Source organism: Neovison vison, chromosome 11 (genome assembly GCF_020171115.1).
Source record: "Neovison vison isolate M4711 chromosome 11, ASM_NN_V1, whole genome shotgun sequence".
In the NCBI taxonomy this organism is placed as follows: Eukaryota; Metazoa; Chordata; class Mammalia; order Carnivora; family Mustelidae; genus Neogale; species Neogale vison.
Window position 1 is genome coordinate 61,777,886 of NC_058101.1, and position 25,352 is coordinate 61,803,237.

Below are 25,352 nucleotides of genomic sequence, written 5' to 3' on the forward strand. Positions count from 1 at the left end.
AGAGTAATGCTACAACCTGTACTTTCAGCGTTCTCTAGAAACATAGGAGATAGATGACAGAGAGATACAGAGATACAAAGAGACACAGAGACAGAGACATAAAAGTGATTATGTGGGCTCCATTCCTTGATCTACCCTCTGAAAGCTGGATCTCCAGGAAAGCCAGTGGTGTAAGTTCTAGTCTGAGTCCAAAAGGCCTGAGAACCAAGAGAATCAATGATGTAAATTTCAGTCGAGGGCCAGAAGACCAATATTGCAGCTCAACACTCAAGTACAGAGACAAAATTCTTCTTTCCTTTACCTTTCTTATTCTATTCATCCCCAACAAATTAACTGATGCCCACCCACACTGGGGAGGGCCATCTGCCTTACTCAGTCTACCGACTCAAATGCCAATCTCATCTGGAAACACCTTCACAGACACACCCAGAAATGTTAAACCAATTACCTGGGAATTCTGTGGCCCTGTCAACTTGACACATAAAATAAACCATCCTAGACCCCACTGCTGACCTAGGCTTAGAGGCTTTCAAAAACACTGGGTATCATTATGATGTCTTCATTTTCTTCTCCACCCTCTTGCCTAGCAATTGTAGAGCCCCTAATGGTTGACCAGTGCCTTTAATAATATTAATAACGATAGCTAATAACTCTTAAGCTTTGTTGGTGCCATTCCCTGTTTTAGGCACCTTGCATGGTATGTCTCATGTAATCACCCCATCCTCATGATGTATCAGTACTTTTGTTACCATAATTTCACAAATGAGGAAATTGAGGCTCAGAAGATTAAGCAGTGGTGTTGTCGCCACGCTCAGCCCAAAGGAATGAGGGGACAGTTACAGAAAACCAGAAGCACACCACCTTGAGAGGAGGGACACCACCGCATTATCAAACACAAGCATTTTTATGCCAAATACCATCCAAGGCCACTACAGTGGTTGTTGGCACGGTGGTTCTCACATTTACGTTTTTTTACATATGTTAACTGACTGCCAACTATATACATATGGTGATTCTCTAAGAATGATGTGTCGAGGGACTTATGTCCTGGCCCTGGGGAGTAACCCTACAGAGTGGCAAAACATTTGATGGTATCATAGTCACAACTGAAGAGATAATGGTGCCACGTTGTCTTCCACAGGTGGACAAACCCATTTCCAAGGATTCCAGAAGCCAACATGTTAAAGGTAAAGTCAAGTCACAAAGTTTGAAACACAAGGATATGTCTTTGCTTCCAAGAAATCTGTTGGTGGTCACAGGTTATCTTTGTTGGTGGTCACAGGTTATCTTAATCAAGATGATTTATTGGACTGTCCTTCATGAAATAACTACTTTTGGAAAGGCTCTTACACATCTTATGCCTTTTTACCACTTACCTTATTGATGAAGAAATTGATAGTGAAAATTCATATTCCATGGCTATGCAATTTCAGAAAGGAATTGCTTTGAAACATATGGGTTGCATTAAATATATAACTAAGTTATTTCTCCAAGCATATCCCCAGTAAAATCACAAGATAGAAATCTAATTTTAAAACGTTGATTAATTCATATGAAAACAGATTTTGAAAGCTTTAGGCAAAGCAACTCAATTTGGAGATGAAGATACAGGTAGGAAGCTGAAAGGAAATAATCAATTTCAGTAGTGCTGGAAGCACACATGGAGGACAGCCAAAGAAATTTAATTGGATCATACACATTACAGCTCCTCTCATCATCTCCCCCATGCTCCATCTTCTCTCACAATGTCCAAATGGAAAAGATGGCAATGATTTACACTTCCCAGTACTTGAAACATATCAAATTTATCCTTTATGGGTTCAATGCTATATTCTATAACCTATTATTAACATTGTATTTTCTTTCATGGGAAGGTGTAACAGCTAGGATCCTAATAGGAGACAGATGGCAAACACAAATTAGGATGACTTAAGGAAACTTATTTACAAAGGAACAATTTACTGAGGTGTGTGGGGTGTATGTGGGTGATGTGGGAACTGGGGCTAACAGCAGTGGCGTTGTCGCCACCCCCAGCCCAAAGGAATGAGGGGACAGTTACAGAAAACCAGAAGCACACCACCTTGATAGGAGGGACACCACCAGCCCCACTGAGCCTCATGGAGGGGAAGCCAAAGGAACACATGCCCACCAACTTTCCTCTCCAACCCGCCTCTGAATTCCTACAAGGACTTTGCAATGACCCAACCAGAAACCAGACGGCAGGGCGGTCAATATGTGGTCCATGATGGTTGGTCCTCAGGGGTGGAGAGTGGAGTGGAGCAGAGGCAGATGGAGATGGTAGAGGATGCAGGAGCATCCAGGGGCACAGAGGAGATCCGCACAACAGGAAGCATGGTGGAAGGAGCAACCAGAGTAGCCAAAACATAGGCTCTTCCCCTTTCCTGGCTGTGTGACCTTAAGTGAGTCACCTAACCTTTCTGGGTCTTACTTTCCTCCTCTTTGAAGTGTGAAATGGGCAGGTTTTTATGATTACTCAATTCAGGAGCATTCACCGAGGCAGGAAATTATAGCTATTCTCAGACCTTCCTCCTCCCCCATCTGTCTTCCTTCCATACCACCCTTAAACCTCCCCCAAAATAGGAGCTTCCAAATCGGTGCCTCTTTAGTCCTTAAAATGTCAGTACCTTCAATGTATACAGTACTTGATTCAGAGCTCTTCCCCATGAACTCATGTATTTTATGAGAACTCACATAACTCAAAGTGAATTATGTAGACAAAGTATTTTCAGACCTCTTGACAGAGAAAGGGACCTGAAACACAGAGCGATCCCAGATGAGAGCATAATCGTTTGATACACGAATGTTCCACGTCATCCTAGAACCTTCACAGACATGTGTTGAGAAATGAGTCCTGGAGAGAGAGAAGACAAAATGGACCTCATAATTCCTTCCTTTTTTATAGTTCACCATAGACATCCAACTTCACTTCTTTGATTGCAGAAGCTTCTTTGACCATTATTCTACATTATCGACATGTCTGTTGGTCTATTAAGATGTTTCTAATCCCCACTCCAATACGCATGTTGGAGGAGCACTTCCCCCCACACCTCCAAGCTGTCCTCAGGCACGAGCTGTGTGTCTACAACTCAACCCAATCCTGATACTATCCACTCAGAGGTAACATCAGATTACACAAGTTGAGGGCTCAGTCCACAAGCCTGTCCCCACTTCAGCTGCCAGTCACAAGTCCAGATTGTCACCTGTGTTTCTGACAGACAGGTGATGGATTGGAGGTCCCAGTGACACCCCTTTCTTAGGTTCCACTAATTTGCTAGAGAGGTCACAGAACTCAAAGCAACCTATTACTCATTAGACTACAGTTTATTATGAAAGGATGTAAGTCAGGAAGAGCCAAACAGAAGAAATGCACAGGATAAGGTATGTGGGAAAGTGTGTGGCACTCCCATACTTCCTTTATCTCCAACCCAAAAGCTCTATGAACCCCAACCTTTCCGGTTTTTATGGTGACTTCAATACTTGGGCATAATTGGTTAAATCACTGAGCATTGGCAAATGAATTCAGTCTCAAGCTTCTCTCCCCTCCCTGGGATAAGTGTAGGAGGTAGAGAAAGTTCCAATTCTCTAGTCATATGATGAGCTCTCCCCATACCCCCAAAACCATTCTCAGATGCAGTCCAAAAGTCACCTCTTTAACATAAGAAGACACCTTTATGGTTTTCATCACTTAGGAAAATCCAAGTGATTTATGAGCTCTGTGCCAGCATCCTGGAGATGAGGATCAAATATATATTTCTCATTATAAATCACAGTATCACAACTATCCATGCATATATTTATCTATGCTTTACCTGAGCTCACAAAGCTACTGGGGTGGTTAACAAAATCTTACATAGTAAAATGGAAGAAAATAAAAATAAAATCCTAGAGTGAATCTAGGTCGACTATAACATGAAGACAAAGATAAAATTCAGGACCCTCAGGTACACATCACTACACTCTATTAAATTTAAACTACAGGCTTGCCTCCTCAGCTTTCTGGTAGTCTAAGCAAACAGGAGGTCATGCTTCTTAATGTGATATTAATTGCCCACAGTGGAAAAGCAAACTAATTTCTAAGAAAGCACAACAAGGACATTTCTTTCAGAGTTATGTCAGTGCTGTCCATCTTGCAGTGAATGTAGGCTGGTATACAGGGACCATGGCTGCAAAATACATGACCGTTTTTGAAAAGGAGCCCCCCACTAGACTGCATACAGGATATCAGTGAAAGCAGAGCTCCCAGAATTGAGGCTTGTAGGGAGTAAGTGGAGGTTGCATGAGAAACTTCTGCAGGAAGAGTTACTCTCTTTACCTCCTCTCTTCCTACATTTCCCTAATTGATGGTTCTCCATCACCCCTCAGAGCGCTAAGGAACCGCAGAGAGAAGGAAGCTCAAAGGGGTGAAATTAATATGAATACCCCCATTTTTAGGACCAGGCATCTTGCTGGAGAATGCTTGAATGATTTATGTGTTTATTACAAAATTCTGTATTTTTGATGGAAACACATTCTCAGATAATTTATTCATTCTCACAAAATGTCATGGAAAAAACATATCGGGTAGTTCAGCAATGACAGAATTTTATGGTGATGTTTTTCATCAAGTTGAGCAGTTATAGATTTATGTTAATGTACACTTCATATCATTTTTCTTACGATCGTATTCTGACATTATCTGCAAACTGTCAGATTTCAAGATCTTATCTTCCCTGAAACTTGGCTTTTTTTAATTCTAAGAATGGGTGAAAGTTTATTTGGGGGCAAAGTATTTATATATAATAGTAGTACAGCTTGTTTGTGATGAGCCATTAGCACTCACCACAAATCCAAAAAAACTGTCTTCTTTTCAGAGAAGGATAGCTATAATGTTCAAATATAGGGCAGCTTAGCTGCTTAATGCTGAGAATAAAGGACGTTAAGGCGAATTTCTCTTGGCCTCAGATGTGAACCAAGCACAGACTGTGAACCAATTTTCTCTGAGGTGACAAGCATACCATATGCAAGAATGAATTTATAACGAAATACAATATACTATCCAAGAAAAGAAAGAGAATTATGCACAGGTGACTGAACATGTACATCCAGAAACATGAGCTTGGTTGAAAAGAAGCAAAATAGAATTCCACATAATACCATCAAAAGACCTTTCTTCTCGTTTGCTTTTAGAGGAATTTGGATGCCAACAAAATTAGAATCAGAGATGAGTTTGAGTTAATCTGGTTTAACTCCCTCATTTTATGCAAGGAAATCTAGCAAGAGAAGTGGCTAGCTCAAGGTCACAGAGACCAGAGCCTAGACCAGAACCCAGGGTTTTGTCAACGATGGCAATGTTTCCAGAGTTTTGCTGTATTTGCTAGTACCTAAAATCCATTCCGCAAACTCCCCCTCCTGTTCCCTGTTATCCCACGCATCCAAACGCTGCAAGGTTTACTGCTGGACATGAATTGATGGACGATACTGCCCCCTAGTGCCAGAATATGGCAACAAAAAACGTCGCAAAAATGATGGACTCCAGCATTCTTTGGATTATATCTTAAACAAAAATAAGAAGCCTTGGGTCACAGAGGTTATCAGAAATAAATTTAAGATTATTATCCTATAATTTTAGATTTAAATTTATTTCAGACACAACAAAATCTCAGATATAGCTTAAAAGCAACAGAAGCAGGGATGCCTGGGTGGCTCAGTTGGTTAAGCAGCTGACTTCGGCTCAGGTCATGATCCCAGGATCCTGGGATCGAGTGCCGCATTGGGCTCCTTGCTCAGTGGGAAGCCTGCTTCTCCCTCTGCCTCTGCCTGCTTGTGTTCTCTGTCTCTGACAAATAAATAAATCTTTAAAAAAAAAATCTTTCAAAAGCAGCAGAGGCATTGATACAAGATTCAGTTCAAAGTTGATGTCATAAATTAATTATAACTGGTATAAATTTTATAAAAATCCCTCAGTAACAGGACTACAGGAAAGCATTTGCCTCTCCATCACATACACAGGAAAGAATAAGGCTCAGAGAAAAGGAAGGGCATCTGATAACTGCTCATTTTAACACATACGGTTTTCTGAAAGAGAAATGTAAAGTAGCCACAAATAAAGGAATTAAAAACAAGGGAGTTAGCACACTGTGTGATAACTGCTAGGGTAACAGGGCGCTTTGTTTAAAATTACTTGTTCCAGGAATTGAATAACATAAGACCTTAGACCATGAAGAGCCCGCACTCTGGTCCAGGCAACTCTAAGTATTCTGGGAACTCAACAGAGTGCATACTTAATTCTGCCTGGGGGGAGAACTGTGTCTCTCAAGAAGGCTTCACAGAGCAAGGGGCATTGGTCTGAGGTGGGAGACAAAGACCTCCCGGGAAGTTAAACATGGTTTCTGATGCTTAGAAGTAGCTGGAATATGGTTGCATGAATGTGAGACCTGGGGACACGGAGCCCTGGGTTCACATGCCAGCACTACTGCTTTCCAAATAAGAAAACTCCAAGGATCTTAACCTCTCCACATTAGTCTCCACATCTCTAAAGTGGGGGAGATACCAGCTACATCATACAATATCTGTCTTTTTAAAGGTAAGGACAAGTGAAAACCTATAGCACCATCACTGACTCACGGTGGACCCTCCACAGAAGCCTGCTGAACTGACCAGATTCACAGGGTTCTGGACTCCCTCTGACCCTTGCCTTTCTCCCTGACTCTCTCTTTAAGACTCTAAGAAAGTCTTCCTGAGGCTCTAAGCTAAAACCATTCATGCTCTATCTAGTCTGGTGCTCAGGGTACAAAATAAATCTTGTAGATGAATATGAAAAACGAGTTAGCCTCCTCAATCACAAGGATCAACAATTATTCAATGCTGTTTTCCCTATAGCAAATGCATAGCATTGTGCTACTTATAGCACAACACAGAGCATGTGCTACACATTGCTTATTTATTCAATTAATATTTATTCAATTAAGTCTAAAATGTAGCCCATTTTAATAGTGAATTCAATAAGCATTGCCAGATGTCACCAGACCAACTAGTGATGAACCTGTGACCCCCTAGTGGGGGTCATGCACCTGCACTAGGTGGGGGCCGTGGAGGAGCAAGTCAAGAGGCCCGTATTGCTTGCTTATGGTCCCATTTCTTTCTCTGCCTCTAAATCTAGGCAAATGATATTCCCTCACTGGGCCTTAATATCCCATCTGCAGAAAGACAGCAGAACACAACGGTCTCTAGCATTTTGTGAATCTCTGGGTATTGTTCAGACACACAAACCCATCCACCCCACTGGCCATGTCAGCCCTGAAGTCTTAATCCTTCACATGCCCTGCCTGCCCACCCACCCTCATTCCCTGAAACACCAGGTCAAGGAAGAAGAGCTTCCCCAGGCTTGTTTGAGGTAGGAGCTTCTGTCCTACATCCATCACTAACCCCCACACACAGCTGTCAATTACATGGTCAAGTGTGTGTTGATGTACACGCTCCTGCCACTGTACTGTCTCACCTGACTTGAGCAGTTGCTTAAGAGGGTGTGTTCCTCTCAAATTCATGGCTTTGCCTAACTTTCTCTCTCCCTGCCCCACCCAAAGAATGGTGTCAGCAATTTATTGTTGGAATTAATTTCTGAATGCTTCAGCAGACTTGGAGACATTCCTCAAACAGGCCTTGTCAAATCTACATTACCCACTTGGATCATAAGTTGCTTCGTTAGGCTCTTCCATAATTAATCATCAGGACATGCAGGTCCCTGTCCATATATCCTAAAACCGTTAGACATGATAAATACTATAACTCAGCCCAGATTTTATCCATTTTTGTCCAAAGTTTATTTCTCTAATTATGGAACATTACACTGATGGTCTATTTCCGAAGTAATGATCTTCATGATCATATTTCATAGATAAAGGGTATGGCATATATTGAACACAAATTGAATGGCAGCTAAGTGAAAAACAAGTATTATTTTATTTAATTCTAACCACATCCAAGGAACTATGCCTCATAATCTGCATTCTACAGACACAGAAACCAAAGCCCAGAGTGTTTCCCTAATTTTCCCACGGTCACTCAGTAAGTGACAGAGGAGAGATTAGAATCCCATGTGAATGATTTCAAAGACCCCATTTGTTGCCATTCTGTTGTTCATTGTCCCTTCTATCAAGAAACACATTCTTGGATCCCACATATCCCGCTGAACCCCTGAGAGGACAAACAATCTGTGTTAAGTCACTCAGCTCACTAGTGGAAGCACCAGCACCAAGTCACAAGCCGTGGTAAATGTCTGGAGACAGATCTCTGGGGGGAAAAAGTATGAGAACAGATTTAGAGAGCTGACACTATCCTACTTCCAGACGTACTGTAAAGGTCCGGTAATCAGGACAGTGCAATATTGGTGAAGCAACAGACAAATGCATCAGTAGAGCAGAATGGAGAGCCCTGATATAGACCCACATATAGTCAGCTTATATCTGATAAGGCAGCAGAGGCAATCCGATGGAACAAAGATTGTCTTTCCAACAAATGGTACTGGAACAACAGGACATCCTCTTGAGAGAAAAAAAGAAACCTAAACACAGACCTTACACCCTTTACAAAAACTTACTCAAAATGATCAGAGACCTAAATTAAAAATCAAAACTATAAAGCTCCTAGAAGATAACACAGGAGAAAACCTTGATGACCTTGGGTGTGGTGATGCCTTTCCAGACCAACACCAAAGGCACAATCCATGAAAGAAATCATTGATGTGTTGCACTTCCTGAAAATTACAAAGTTCTGCTCTCGGAAAGACAATGTGAGCAGAATAAGAAGACAAATCACGTTACCTGTAGAGAATATCTGCCAAAGACACATCTGATAAAGGACTGTTGTCCAAAATAGGCAGAGCTCGCGTAAAACCCAACAATTAAAAAACCAATAGTCCAATTAAAAAGTGGGCCAAAGACCTCAATAGACACATCACCAAAGTAGATATACAGATGGTAAATACGCGTATGGAAAGATGTTCCACATCACACATCATCGGGGAGTACAGATTAAAACAATAATGAGATGCCACTACACACCTTGAAGAATGGCCAAAATCCAGAACACTGACAACACCAAATGCTGGCAAAGATGTGGAGCAACAGGAACTCTCATGCACTGCCGGTGGGAACGCAAAACAGCACAGCCACTTGGAAGACAGTTTGGCAGTCTCATATAACGAAAGTGTGTGTGAAATAACTTATTTTTTGATAATGGCTGTGTTTAACAACCGCATTGCAAAATTCCTAAAGTTCAACAGCAAGCTTCATACGCTGGACCAGCTGCTCCAACACAACCACAAGTGGGTCTTGTGATACTTTCTTCTCCAGGATGCTTTGCTTTAACATCCCAGGAAGGTTGACAATTTCTTCGTGATTTCTCCCTAATAAGTCGTGGAGGTAACAGTCCAACCCTAACCATCAGATTCTACAGCCATGCTGTGCTCCCCTCACCACAGGACCTCTGAAGCAGCAATAAATTTTGCAGCGGAAGTGAAATCAATCTTGGTGCAGAACGAAGAGCAAATGAGGACACTCTGTGGGCAGATGGTGCTAATTACACAGATGGCCACCAGATGGCGAGCATGCCAGCCTCCTCCTCGTGAAACCCACTTGATTGAATTTCAAGAAGGGAAGGACCCCAGAGAACAAACGTTTGGGTCTTCTTATGTGACAGAGAGGGAACTTTTCCTAGCATTTGAGAATATTTGTGTGTACTTCACAAGGAGAGTAGATTGTCATTCCCCTTCTAGTTTTCCATCACACAATAATGCTAATAACCGGGTGTGCATTACAAGCCAAGTACTTGAAGGGTAGTCACCCATGTTTTCCACCCACAAATTCCAGTGAAGTGTGAGTAACCATTTCTCACTTTTCCAGATGAGAAAACAGCCGTCCCTCAACCTGTTTGCTTATTTCATAAATATTTATTGAGCACCTGCTATGATCCTGCCCATAGTAAGTAGCAGAATCAAGATTCAAACTCCGGAAATGTTGCTCTGTATCTCATCTTCTTCCATTATCCCAAACATTAGTACTTTATTAAACACCCCCCCCCAAAACAAAGCTGATTGGATTTTACAAATTATCACAGCATGACATGCTACTTTGCCTTTTTGATCCGGTTTTCTTGCTTGTAGGATTCTTAAAATTCACTCTTACCCACTAGTTTGTAGGATTTCAATTACCTGAACAACAAGCAAGTGAAGCTCGACAGCAAAAATGACTACTAATAGACATATTTGACATAGCTGAAATCTCTGCCGCTGTTGACAATGATGCCAGATACAAAAATTTTTAAGTAGAGGGGGAGGTAAGAGATGCCAGAGAAAATGTCATTTTATAATGAAGACACAGGATGTGTAAACAGTGTATCCAAAAGATACACCATGTTTAAGACAAAGCTCTTACCCCAGCCTACAAGATGGCAGGCGATCTGGGCACTCCCCTACCTCTGCAACCACTACTCAAGCGGTACCTCCCTCTTGTTCATCTCACCTCAGGGCCTTTGCACTTGCTATTCCCTCTGTCAGGAAACTCCTGTCCACACAGTCATATGATGGGCTCCCTCATGTTCCCTGGGACTCTGTTCTCATCACCTAAACAGAGAGGCTTTCTGGGATCTGCCTAAAAAATAGTGCCCCTGTTCCCCATCTCTCTTGTGTGACAGATGGAGAACTCTTCATGCGCCTGCTCTCTCTATGGCCTGGGTTTCTCCCTCACTCTGTCACACTATTCTTTGGAGCACTTGTCATCACCTGTCCTTGTCATCATACACTTTTATTTGTTTTCTATGTCCTGCCACTGAAATGTAAATTACCTGGGAACAGCAACTTTTGTTTGGGTGTTATATTGCCCAGCACCCCCACCAATAAATATATTACAAATGAATCCATGCATGACATACACTACATGCTCAATAATAAGTCCATGAATAAAAGGAGGATAGATGTCTTTTCCTGAGTTCAGTCACGGAAACAATGGGATAGATATCTCTGAAACGATAAATGGAATGTTCCTCCTGAATCCCAGATACTCAGTCTCTTTATTGAATTTCTTTCCAGTAGATTGAATTGATCCCCCATAGATACAGTGGTAGCTAAGAAGAGAGGCCTCTTAGAAAGCCGACATCTAGCTTCACAGGGAAAGTCACCAGTGTAAGCAGCGACACAGTCTGTCGGGGAGCTGTGAGGGTGAGCCCAATGCCCAACAAAGTGAGACGAAGTTAATCTCAGGTCTTCTGACGTGGTGCCTTAGGAAGGCATCATGTGGTCTAAGCTCTTTGGAAATACCATTGAAATAGCCAAAGATCTCCCATTAACTAGATTGCTGCTCCTGTTGTTGAAAGCCATCCCAGATCCTATTTTGTTTTTACAGTGCCAAGAACGTCTACAATTCCTGTTTGCCATCAGTGTTTGAATGTATGCAGAGAAATCCAGTCTATCTATTTAAAACGTGTTTTCCAAAAACAAAAGACGGAGAATGATAATTTTGCTCACTCAAGTAATTATTTTAGACCCGGAAGAGCCCTTGAAATCATCCAAACAAGTGTTTGTTGTGTTGTGTTGTTCTGGGCCGGCTGGAATTTTCCCCAAAAGAAATCTGGAAGCAGATGGAATGAAGCCTCCTGTGACAAGGGACAACGAGCCAGACACAAGTCCTCTAGCCCTCCTGTTCCTTACGAGCTCCCAGGGGAGCCCAGGGTGCCTGTCAGAGCATGGTTAAAAGCCACTGAGTCAGTGTGGTCTCGTTGCTCCACACACAAGGAAATGAAGCTCATGGAGGCCAGTAATCAGCCCAGGGTGAAGTCACCTCTGACGGGAGCCATATTTTCCCATTGGCTCCTGCCACAGCCATATAAAACACCATTTAAGACCCCACATCCACTCTTACGGATCAGTGAACTTTGCTTTCTCAACTTTGCTTTCTTTGCTTTTTCTGTCCCCCCAGACTAACTTAAATCTCCCATGTGTCCCTTTAATACCACAGCCCTCTTTCTGAAATTCTCAGAGATTTAATAGTGTTTTCAGGCTGCACTCTTTAGGTACAAGCCCTATGGCAACAAGGACAGTGTCTCACTCTCCTCACTGCATCCCCAGATCCCAGACCTTGGCCTGTAAACCGAACAAACATAAGCACCTTGAGGGGAAGGCTGTGCTGTCTTTGTATCCAGCTACCTAGTCCCATGCTTAGCTCAGAGTAGAAGCCCATTAACTGTCTTTGAGTTGAATCCAACTGTGGAAATAAAACTACCTGAGATTCAGGAAATGCCCTCCTGACCTTCATTCAGGCTTTTCTAGGGTTGGGTGGTCTTAAGCAATTGTCCTACCTAGTTTGTCCTTACTTTGGTCTAAAATAAAAGTTGGATTTGGGAGTCTTAGAAAAGCCTTCCATCTGGAAAATTCTGTGATGCTATTTTCCTTTGCTCAGAAATGTCCAGTGAAGCGTGTTTGGCAGAAATGTGAAACAATGATATAACAGTAGAGATATATAAAGATTTTAATTCTAATCACGAATTAGTAGTCAAGAGCTGCACCTTGAGAGCCGTACAGCATGCACTAAATAAAGTCTTCTTTCTACCATTTTCCAGGTGACTGGAGGGTAACTTCCCCATACCTCAGTTGTCAGTTCCAGAACAAAGGCCAGGATCAAATGAAATCACTTAACTAGAATCATTAGGTCCTGGGTACCTAATAAGATCTCCACAAAACTTACTTGACATTATCATCAAGATTATTCAAATGGAAATGATTTCCATTCAAACATATGCAAAACTAGCTTGATGCCATTTTCCATACACTCACTGCTCTCCCTCTTTTGTTTCAGGAGACAGACCCACAAAGGGAAACAAGGTAAGAGAAATCATTAAAATGTGTTTCTCACCCACTCTTTATTTTAGAGGGATGTGGACAATGTAAAGACTTAGCACTTGAATAATGCATCCCAAATGTTTGGTTGGATTTGTCATTTCTATTTGTAAACTCCAAAATTGTTAACCATTATTTCTGCTCAGAGAACAATAAATTTAATTTCTGATTCTCTTTCCTTCTGCAGACTCCTTTACCACCTCCTCGGTAAGACACCTAAAATAGAAATTGTACTTTGCTACACACTTAACTGATTAATTCTGGAATTTGAAAAGCTCCAGAATTTAAAAAAAGAAAAACACGAACCGTTGATATGGAGAAACTAAGATAAGCTGGCCAGTGAACAAGGTCGAACAAGCCAGCCACTCGACGTACCTTCACTCATCAGTCCGTGATGTGTGCCCTGCGTCCTTCCCATCCTCTCCCGTTTCTTCCCTCCGTTTAGCACAGAAACCCCCAGACATCACCAGCCCTATGAATTGCCTTTAGGAACTTGCAAGGGATAGGCCTATATTTATATGTGCACATAGATTTTTCTATCTAGTATATATAGAAATACTACTGTTATTCTATTATACATATGCATGAAGGCAAGAGCCACAGCCTTGACTTCACAGGCTCCTGGTGAGTCGGTCACTGCTGTCCCACTCGGGGCCCCGAGAGGACCTCTGTCGCAGAGCGAAATACCCTTGCTGGTAACCTCTCATGGTTTCTCTCTCTGCCACCCTGAAGGGAAGTGTCTTGAGCATGGACTATGTCTTTGCTCTCTGCATCCCCAGCCTCTACCAATAGTGCCCGAGAGTCTTTATAAATGACTGAATGTCAAAATAAAAGGGTGCGTGAGACATTCACTGACTCTCAAACATGTTCCTAATTGGGGAGGGGCACTTAAAGAGCTCGTGTCTTTCTCAGTCTCAGACAGGTGGCATATAGGGAACTCTATGATGCCCTGAAGAAAATGGCATCACCCCTTCTGGAAAAGAGAACGAGACCAAAGAGCATGTTGCAGGAAGGGAGCTCTAAGCTCATTAGGAGAATGACTACCGTACTCTGATCACTGCGGCTACCTAAAAAGGATCAGATTGCTCTGTCCAGCAGCCAGTACCCCAAAATGGACTCCCCACCCAAAGCTGGGGATACAGAGGGCAGGGCTGGCTGAGCAGACTCCTGCCCAGCAAACCTTCTCAGACTCTCACTGCAACTCTTCCTACAGGCCACTTGCCACTCTTCCAAAGAAGTACCAGCCCTTGCCCCCACAGCCGGAGAGCAGCTGGTCGCCCCTCCCTCAGAGGCTCAGCCTCCCCAACGTCCAGAAAGGACCCAGGTGACAGGTTTGGTGTTGTTGCTGGTGAAATGTCCAGGGAGGCCGGTGGGTTCTGGAGGGTGAGCAGGACTTGGGAAACAGGCTCGCTCCTGTGTTGGGAGGAGCCAATGATGCCTGGAGGGAAAATACTCTTAGAAAACTGCTCTTTGATTCTTTAACAGAAAGTATACCTTCATGGGGCACCTGGGTGACTCAATTGGTTGGGAATCTGCTTTCAGTTCAGGTCATGATCTCAGGGTCCTGGGATGGAGTCCAGCATCAGGCTCCCTGCTCAGTGGAGAGCCTGCCTCTCCCTCTTCCTCTGCCTGCTGCTCTCCATGCTTGCCCGAGCACTCAGGCTCTCTCTCTCTGTCAAATACATAAATAAAACTCGTTAAAGAAAGAAAGAAAGAAAGAAAGAAAAAGAAAGATAACACATCTTCTTTGTAATAAAATGAGTTATTGAAACAAAGGCTCACTTGAGACCCGAATGGTTACTGAAGAACATGTTAAGTGCCAGAAAAGAATCAGGACTTGTTATGTAAAAACTGAAAGGGGATTCAGGCTATTTGCAGACCAGTACTGCCCCTCAGCTTCTCACCACCCACCACAGCTGTGGGAATATTACCTCACGGGAAAAATGCATTTGTCAGAAACGTTATGGCCATTTTGACAAATAATTAAAAAGCCAAGTGTCTGGCATTAAGCTGACGACAGAGTGCTACTTCCAAATGTGTGGGGCATTAGGCAGCCAGCAACAATCGCAAAATGTAACAAAGGAGAATAGGAGCTTTTCTTTCCCCAAGAGAGTTTGGATTTGCAAAATTTCCTCACTTTAGAAGTCAGAACAGAGATGAACATTTCTCTCTCGTTCCTGCATGGAATGAATGATGCTTTCCTACTGCAAGATTGAATCAGCAAGTTGGAGCACGAGGCATCACTTAGTAAGCATTTTTTGTAGATAACAGAAATTCAAAATATCAGGCACATTTTGAGATTCTGTGGAGAACCCAGTCAGCACTGGTTCTGATGGCGAATGCCAATGAGCCTAAAATACCATTTCCACCTTATTTTTCTGACCAATGTCCCTTCCTCTGTTCATCCTTTGCAGCCCCACACAAACACACCTCCTCCCCTGGAGGAATAGCCCTCATTCTCTGTCCGGTGCCATTTCCCTTTGTGTGCTGGTTTCTCCACTGGCCTTGCAGTGTGGGAAGGGACGAAAGCCCTCAGGTGCCAATTCCAGCTGCCCCAGTTGAAATTCAGGTGATCTTTCTTATGAAATGGAAGAGAGGGGATAGCAGTTCTCGGTTGGAGGCGACTCTGGCCTCGGGGAAATTGGCAGTATCCAGAGACATATTTTGTTGTGACGGGTCAGGTGGTGGGAATGCTCCTGGCATCTGGTGGGTAGAGGTCAGATATGCCACCAAACACCCTGCAGTGTATGGGCCAGCCCTGTGACAAAGGATAATGAACCCTCCAAGGTCCATAGTGCAGAGGTTGAGGACCTGCTTTAGAGCAAATGACGAATCTTCACCCAGTCCACATCTTCCTGGGCTGTAAAGTGAGGATGACAGTAATACCTACCACCTACCCCATGGGCTCATGTGAGAGTAACACAGGACTAATCATGACAGCCATTCAACACTGCCCGCCTAGGTCGTCGCTGTGACCTTGAGCCTGTTCCTGTTGGTGCTTTTGCCCATCCCCCACCCCATATAATTATCTGGATACAAGTCTGTTCTACCCAAAAAGTGGGGACTGACTCATTTCAGTGTGCATAGTTTCCAGCCCAGGGTCTGCCTGGCACATAGTACACCTTCAATAAATCTGTATTTCCTTCTGCCATTTCCAGAGGGTCCTAGCCAGACGAGGAGTCACCAAATTTGCTCTATTTTGATTTCTAGTTTCAAAGCACAAGAGACAGGGAGGCAACAACAGCCAACAATAGACCATCAAACCCATGAAGTGATGTCATCAGCATTGGAAACATGAAATGTATCATCTCGGACCCTACTGACCGAATAGTCTAATACACCCAGAACTGGTCAAAACTCAGAGAGCAAAGCGGCAGAACATAGGATGCATAAAACATCAGAGCAGATGAGGTTGTTCGGTATGCAGGAAAAAAAGAGGATCTTCTCTTCCTTCAGTGTCTTTATGCCAGAAAGCACAGCTGTTGGGACCCAGCAGAACTGGGTTTGGATCCCAGCTGAGCCACTTCTGGCTACATGATCTCATAAATCTCTCAAACACTTCTGAGTCTCCATGTTGGTGAGAACAGTGTAATCATCCCCAAGTGACAAGAGCGGCAGTGATCTCTCTAGAGTGCCTAGGAGAGTATCACAGCACAGGAAAGAAAGAGAAACACCTGAACATCATTTTCCATTTCTGCCCGACAGAATTAAGCACCCATGACCCTATTTTCTCTCGAAGTACAGACTCTATATCCTAGTACAATGTTCCTCATTCTGGCTTTACATTAAAATAATTAGGAAAGCTTTTTTTAAAAAGTCCTATTCCCCAGGATCTGCATTAATCACTGAGAGAGGGGAGAAGCAGCCATCACTATCTTTTAACGTTCGCCTGGGGGCAATCTGATACAGGGCTAAGGGCCCAGAGGGAGCCAGGGCTAAGGGCCCAGAGGGAGCCAGGTTCCAGGAATCTAATCTGTCAGTAAAGCTTTGATGGTCTTTCAGCCATTCCTACATATGCTCCAGCTTCCAGGGTCTAAAATAATACTCCTTGATCTGAAAATGAGTTCCTCGGCAGTCTGGATCACTTCAACCTATCATGTAGCCAATGCCATGGTGTTGGAGTCTTTACAAGTTCGCATTCTGCATCCTCTTGAGTTTCTGCAGTCAGAGCTAAATCTGTTTAATCACTTTTAGATGTGACGAGAACTGGCTGGGTCTCTTCACCATCAACCCCTCCAGAGTGTCATGACCTCCCATCTCACTGTATCCTTCCAAAAGATGGTTTTCTAAAGGCTCAGTCCTCTAAAGTATGGTTTTTGAAGGCTCACTGGCTGATTCACAGTAGGTGCCTCATAAAAATCACTTCCTCATCCCTTGGGCATGTAGGTCACTAAGATTCACAGAGGTTAGGTGACTTGGTCAAAGCTATAGGGTTGCTGCAGGACTATGGAGAAGTCAAAAACATGCAGAGCCTGTGTGAGACACTGGGAATATCACCATGAATAAGAAAGAGTTTTGCGGGACGCCTGGGTGGCTCAGTTGGTTGGACGACTGCCTTCGGCTCAGGGCGTGATCCTGGAGTCCCGGGATCGAGTCCCACATCAGGCTCCCAGCTCCATGGGGAGTCTGCTTCGCTCTCTGACCTTCTCCTCGTTCATGCTCTCTCTCACTGTCTCTCTCTCTCAAATAAATAAATAAAAAATCTTTAAAAAAAAAAAAAAAAGAAAGAGTTTTGCCATAAAAGGAGAGCTTCCAAATTCATTTGAGTTAGGTGCCATATTGGGAGTCAGATGGCCATTACTAATGACCCACATATTGCTTGTCAACAACCACAGGAGGCTGTGGCAAGGTTCACTTTCTCTGAAAACAGAAGGGACACTGGAGACACTGGAGAGCTGAACTTCTCTAGCCCACACAGGAAGGCTAGTACCCGCTCCCCTCCTACCAGCTGCTCCATGGGCGCTGGGAGATGGAAGGCCCTCCATCAAGAGAGGCTGTGATTTACACGTGGTAATCCACCACAGTCACTGACGGCAGCCGACAGCTGCAGCCCTTTACAATGGACTCTGCTCTCCTCACAGTGAATGTGGGTCTGCCTATTGCTGCAACCGGTTGTCTCTGCCAGCTCGGCCGGTCTCTACTTGAAAGCTAGGTCTTGGCTTCACAAAACGATTGCTGAATCGAAGCACTTCAGTTCATGAAAATGTCACTTAAATCCTTCACTGACGACTGAAAACTAGAGAACTTTGAAGTCTGGGGAATGTTCGTTGGGTGTTCTCAACCATTTGTGTACCGTTATTATGATTTTTATCATATCCGGGTACTTCATATTTTTGGCTCAGCTCATTTTTTTAAAGTAAGGAAATTTACTTAAAGGGGAAACATCATTAGCATAACTACAACACAGACAGTTTCAGACCCAAACTTTCAGCCTGTGGCACTTTTTCTCTCTTGAAAGGGAAGACAAAAAAAATGCAAGAGCAATATTTAGATAAAGTCACCACCCCATGGAGAGTCTCTCTTTGACATAATTAGAAAGAGATTAAAAAGGGAGTAACTTTCCCACTAACCCTTATAATTTTAATACCATGGCATATGCACCAAATAAAAATATCCTGAGTAACGACATTTGGGGAGCTCTTGTTATACAATGGGTCCACCTGGGGTCTTTCGGTTGCTTGACCTCATGCAGTCCCACAACCACACTGTGCAGAAAACAGTATCACAATCCTCAGTTTTCTGAGCAGGACACAGAAATGCAGAGAGGTCATGAGCCATGACATCTCCCTGCAGCTTCAGCAAAATCCAACCCCACGCTGCAGGGTTCGGCCAAAATGTAATTTACAGAAGGTACCTGCTATTTAACCAAAAAAACACCTGTCTGCCCAGCTACGTTTTCCCTTTTCAACCGCAAAGCTGGCACCACCTCAGTTCAAGCCATCTCAGGGACAAAAATGTATGTTCTGATGATTTGGGAAGTGAAAACAACAACAACAACAAAAATCCGTGGAGATATTGAGAAACCAGAGTCCTTGAAGAGAGGGGAAACATTGATTACCAAGAAGCTTACAAATTTGCATGGGAATGGGTACTTACAGGAAATACTGATTTTAGAATGTGACTTTAATTATTATTATTATTATAGTGCTGCAAGATCTCGCCATTGGGGAAAACTGGATGAGTGCACAAAGGATCCCTCAGTATAAGTTCTTACACGAGCATGAGACCTACAATTATCTCAGAACGAAAAGTTTCATTTAAAAGAAAGTGTTTAATGGATGCAGATGGAAGATGTTATTTTCTTCCAAATAACGTTCACGTATATTATTTCATGAGAACCTTAATCAACCCTCTTCATTTCTGTGTGGGTTTACCCATTTTACAGGTGGGAAAACCAAGCTTCAGAGAAGGGACTTCACTTCCAGAGGATGAGGGAGCTCACAGATGATAGCACAAGGATTCAAACCCAATTTATGTAAAACTCAGCAAAATCTAAGGGAGCCTCAAGAAGTAAAATGGATTATCCTCAAATACACACAGAGCACATATTATGAACAAGAAAGACATGGGGAAGCTTATCCCTGTCACAGCTTTTGGGCCATCTCCAAAACAGAACACAGGACCACTTACATGAAATGAAAGATGCTCATAGGGAGGTGGCATGGTGCCGTTGGGGTGGTCAGACAGGTCCCCACCCTGGTCTGCATTTTGTGAGGGTGCAGGTCTCCACCAAACACCCCCAACCACCACCAAAGCCAGATGCCTTCATTTTATAGGTAAAGGGAGCAACTAACTTAGGGAGTCTTGTCAACAGAGGCAGTCTCAGGTCCAGAGATGTTGTCATGCACAGAAAACCCTCCTACAACTGCTTGGGTTATCACGTAAAAATCCATCTTTTAATGCTACCACTTCTAAAGCTTAGTTTTCCTGAAGCCTCCCATTTCCGTCGATCGAATATAATACTTATTTATAAATCAGGCAATTTTATCTAGACGGAAGGACACTCTGTCACTCTGCCTAGGTTAAGGAACCTTAGACAATAAGACTTATTTACAAACTCAGTTAAATCTTAAAACATCTGAAATACCTATATACATCTAACTTTAAACCCTAATGAGCAAAACTTACTTTAACAACTTTTATAAATCTAATAAGGTAAATAGATAAATCTAGACAAATTCAAGTTCTCTCAAGCAGTCTGCAATGTTTATAAATGGAGTTGAACACAGCTTGACTCTTGGAACTTAAAATCACAAGTCTAAAATCAATTGCATGTCTTAAATTGAAACCACATGTAATCCTAAAATGCCAGAGTCTCTTAAACATTGAAAACAAAAATTAGCCTCAACTTAACCCAAATAATTAATACTATGGGTGTCTGTTCAACTTTATTACTTCTGATCATATCTCTTTTTCTTCCCATTTGCCCCATTGAAAGGGGGGGGGCAGTGGGTAGAGGTACCATCTCTGACGGGCTGATGAACTAGTTACAAAACATGGCCCTCACTCCACTTGCCTGCTGCTTTGTTGTCTGAGAACAGGATACAGCATCTGAGAGCTGTGTGCTCCTGGGCTCATCTCCGTCTCTCTAGATCAACTGTCGCCTTCTGAGGCTGGTGTTGTTGCCTCAACCTCCCCACCTTTGGCTCAGGACCAGGCTCTCACTGGCAGACCCAGGCAGACAGAATGTGCCTGTCACTCCTCATTGGCCTTTAACCACATCCCAACAGCAGTACCCACTGAGCGCCCCACATGGTCATCCTTATTGCTAGCAATCCTAAATGAATGCTCCTGTGGCCATTTCACAGATGAGAAAGACAAGTTCAGAGAGGTAAATTGATTGAATTGTCAGTATCCATGAAAGGCTTACTAGCTCTTCTGATACGTGCCCAGGGCGCACGTCAACACACCATGCATTGAGTTCTTACCCCATCATCCATTCCATGGTATGTCTCAGTCTCCCTCATGGAAGCATCTTTCCTCTAACCCACAGCTTCCTGGGATCCCACTGTACCCTGCAACACCATACTTAAGACTCTTTATGTTTCCTCAAAACAAAACACTCAGAGTTTTGCAATCAAGATAATAATAACAGGTCTGACTGTGCTAATGAAACTCAACAAGGAAAACCAAATGTGAGGAGAAATGATGACGTTACTGAAATTCTCCAAAAATGAGAAGCTAGTTTATTCATGTCCTTTCTGTCACCACCTTTTGTATTCCCTCATAACTTCTTCTGTTTCTTAGAAAATTATGAGAAAATAACCTGGCTTTCACTTTAAAGAACAGTGATGAATATCACACTGGACCATGGGCTGTTAATTTGGCAATGAAAATGCAGTCAAAGGTTTTTAAGGGCTCAGAGTGATTTTATCTTGATCATTATGAACTGTATTTTATGTAACACCATATTTCTTTTCCTTACAGGCAGATAAGCTTAAAGGACTTAAGTGAGGTAAGTGGTAATTTTGTCCTCAGAAACAAAGAAGGGATCTCTGTGCATTAATGTCTGTGATGGGCAAGACACTATTTGATTCAGAGACTTTATCACAATTAATTTTCATAACAGCTATACTCAAATGTATTAATATCTCTACTCTAAAGATGAGAAAACTAAAGTAAAACAAGTAAAGGTCCAGATCTGAGACCAAGGTCTTATTTTGTGACCTGAAGATATCAGAGTTCACTAGTCCAGTGAAGAGCATCCCAGTTTCCACGAAAGACATAAAGCTTCCACCAATGACCTCCAGTCTTCCACTTTCCAGAAATAAGATGTTGGAAATGGTACTATACCTTACCATTTGTTCTTCAAACGAAAGACAAGACGGCTCAGTACAAAACATTTTAAATATAGACCACATAGACCTGGATTTGAATACACACACAACCCCACGGCCACAAAATAGAGAAAGATAATAGTTCTTTGCAAGGTTGTTGTGAAAAAGTTAAAATAAGTCAAAGAAAGTGCATAACGACCAGGTGAGCTGTAGAAGCTCAATTAACAGCAGGAAAGTCAGGTATCATGGAGCTGCCTTAGAGCCCTTCCACACTCAGCTCCTTAACTCCCAATGAGGAAATGGTGGGTCCACTGTGACTGAAGGAAAGCCACTGTCCAACAGCTAGAGTGGCCTCACCTCATTCCCACTGGCTTCCCAAGGAGCATGGTTCTTGTTTTAGTCTTTCAACTATGCTCTTACATCTGGACAGCATAGGTTAATCTATTTTCTTTCTTTCTTTTGTTCTGTCTGTCCATCTGTCCTTTCTTACTTGGTTTTATGAGAATGCTAAAATCAAGTCACACTTCTCACTTGTCACTAAATAAGACACTTACTACCTCTCATCCATCAGATATACATGGCAAAGAGGACAGTTGAATGAGAAGGCCAGCCCTGGTTCCAATCAGGACCTCACCCAGCTCCTCCTTTTCTGGGAGTTTTTGGGTTTTCCAAGAGTCCCCGGGAAGGAGAAAGGTGGGTGTGGCGCTCTGCTGCTGGGCACTCTCTGACTCCACCGCTTTGTTCCTGTGGGTTGAATTTATGTGTCCCCGGTAGCAAATGGCTGGCACACAAGATGATCTATAGTCCGCAACTCATAGGTCAGCCTGTAAGGAAAACAGGCTCTCCAATCATTTAGGAGCAAGAAGGAAGTAGCGAGCCTCAGACAGCAGGGGTCATGCAGGACAGTTTGTTTTCTTTGCGACTTTGGTTGGCATTCTAGAAGTAGATACCATCTAAAACACAACACCGCCTACTGGAAAAACACATTCTTCCTCCTTATCTTTTGCCAAGATACTTCCCCATTGTTTGTCTGGGCTGAGAGTCAAGGCCATTTCTCCACCACAAAAGCCCATCTCATAGGACAAAAGCCAAACTTGGGTGTGAAGTACTTACTCACATTATATCTTGGGAACCAGAACTCATTCCCAGCAGACATGGTGTGCTGCCCACCCCAACTCAAATTCACACAGCACATTATAGTTGTCAAAGAGAGACTCATTGTGTCATTTAATTCTCACACAACCCTAAGAGAAAAAAGAAGCCTCGAGGGAGGCTGAAGACTTTCCAGAGTCCCCACAGCTGGCAGAAGACAGGGCCAGCCCCTGAAAATCCTGATCCACTCCCCACACTACGACGCTCTGCCTCAGGAAACTCAGAGACACTTCTGAGCTAAAGTAGCTTGGAAGAAAAAAAAGGAAGAAGGAGAAGGAGGAGGAGGAGGGAAAGAGAGAAGGATGGGAATGGAGGGAGGGACATAATAAAGCAGGCATCACTATTTAACTTGAATGTTTATTTTCTAACAAGAACAACCAAAAAAAGCTAACGTAGATAAATGAGAGATTTTACCCCACTTTTCTAATTGCATTCCATTTCAAATTCAGAGCCCTCAAGCACAAAGTGAGCTGGATCTCAATTAAAGAAAACACCTGCTGTCCCAGAAGGATAGCTTTTCAGCCGTGTTTCCAGCTCTGCTCCCCCAACTCCTTCAACAATCCTGAGATTTGTCTTCAACAAGACTGTCTCCGCAGCAGCCTCTGACTGGGCACTTGGAACTGCCATGTCCAAAGTCCCACGCAAGACTCAGCGGGGAGACTCAAACCACTCATTAGAATGGATTCATTACCCTTTTTACTTAGCCTATAGATTTGCCTGGTTTGCTGTCCATGATGAAATGTATGGCCTCTTGCCAGAACCCAAGGGGACACCGAGGCTTTCAAAACAAAGGGGCTTGCCTGTTGCCGAGCTTCAGTCAAGAGGTTCAGTGCCTCTCTGAGCTGTTTGTTGCTAAAGGTCTCTTGTCTGGGAAGACAATGTGAGTCAGGAGACCTGGGCTCCAAGGGTCAGTACACTCCCCACCCCACACACACACCCTCACACACACTCCTGCATTGTAAATACATCATAAATCCAGTTTGTAGCCTAAACTTTTCATGTAACATTGAGACAAAATTGGAGCATAATCCTATCCCATACTCTACATAAATACTTTCCATGCATTTATAATTCTGATAAATCAGTATAGCACCAAAATTGACTTAACAGTTCTCACTTAGATGGGCACGTAGATCATTTCCAGGCTTTGACACTATAAGGAATGATGTAATGGACATCTTTCTGCATGGAAATGGGTCCAAATATTGGTCCAAAAATTTTCTTAGGGAAAAAAAATCTCATCGATGGAATTATTGGGATGAAAATAGGAGCAATCCTAAGGTTTCTTGATGGCTATTGATGAAGTTCTTGAACCTAGGTGAGGTTCAATGGGGTAAGGTTCGGAGCCGATGGCTAAGAAAGAACTCTTAAGATGTCTTTGGTGCAAAAAGGTGGTTTATTAGAGAATGGGGACAGAACCCGTGGGTAGGCGGAGATGCTGCTGCACCGTTATCCTGAGGAGTGGCTGATTATATACACAGGAGTTGGGTAGGTGAGGACAAATAGGGTGATGTTAGTCTCTAAGGAATTTTGGAAGCAAGGTCTACAGGACCTTGAGGGGCTAGCTATTGTTGGGAGAAAGGTTATTCATTACTAGCAGTAAAAATCTTCTTGTGAGACCCTTTAGATGTATATCAGTGGGCCATATGCTTGGGAATGATTCTCGACACTATCTTGGAGATCTAGAGATAAAGTTTCACATTTTTCCTATCAAGTGTCCTTGTTAGTGAGATTTGGGTTTAGAAGAAATATAACTTTATTTACTTGACCTTCTGCCTCAGCCTCCTTCAGTTTTTATGGAGGGGAGGGTGACATTAGGGCTTGAGGAACTGAGTTCTGTGCCTTTGGAAATTGGGCTATTGATAAGGTAACTTCTTTGTTGTAAATCTCAAAGACATTTGTAAACCAAAGGAGACTCCTGCCTTGCAGGATTGTGATCTCTGCAAGTTAACTATTTGTTTTTCTTTTAGGGCAGTCAGGGGTGCCTGAGGAATGTGACAAATATTACTGAGGGGAGAGGGTGGAGAGGAGGTGCAAGGTACCAGCTTTTGCTTGTCCTCAGCCAGCCTCCTGCTCCCTCATCAGCTATGATTCACGTGTTTTCAGAAGAGCCAAAGTAATTTTAACCTCATCAGCAGATTGCATATTTGCCTGTTGCATCACACAGAGAGTATAACATTTTTATCTTTGCTTAGTCTTTTGGAGAATTATTTGTAGGTTTTAAAAAATCTGTACTAACAAAAATGTTGCCCAAATTCTACTAACCAATTGCTCCAAAACACAGGTTCAATGTAAAATTCTCTATCACCAGGACTCACTCAACATTATTATTTTTTGTTGCTATTTCAATGCAGGTCCTTGGGACAGATCGAGGTAAGCTGTTTACATTTGTTTTGATATCCTGATACCATTAGGTTGAGTTCCATTTCCAGATTTATAGCATTAGTCATTTTTAGAAAGGATTGTTTCAGGACCTGGGATCAAGGAGCACCTGCGTGTATGCTCGATGGGCCCGGGACCTCCTAGTCTACTCAAGA

General features: G+C 43.0%; 1 protein-coding gene across 1 annotated transcript in view; it reads left to right on the forward strand.

Annotated features, from left to right (window-relative positions):
• CLNK (cytokine dependent hematopoietic cell linker) overlaps positions 1–25,352 on the forward strand; it is a 218,589-nt gene that overhangs the window by 166,686 nt on the left and 26,551 nt on the right. Inside the window, exons 8-13 of the mRNA XM_044225942.1 lie at positions 1,142–1,187; positions 12,846–12,871; positions 13,074–13,093; positions 14,100–14,210; positions 21,314–21,341; positions 25,170–25,188. Coding sequence (XP_044081877.1) covers positions 1,142–1,187; positions 12,846–12,871; positions 13,074–13,093; positions 14,100–14,210; positions 21,314–21,341; positions 25,170–25,188 — 250 coding nt within the window. The remainder of the gene's footprint in view (positions 1–1,141; positions 1,188–12,845; positions 12,872–13,073; positions 13,094–14,099; positions 14,211–21,313; positions 21,342–25,169; positions 25,189–25,352) is intronic.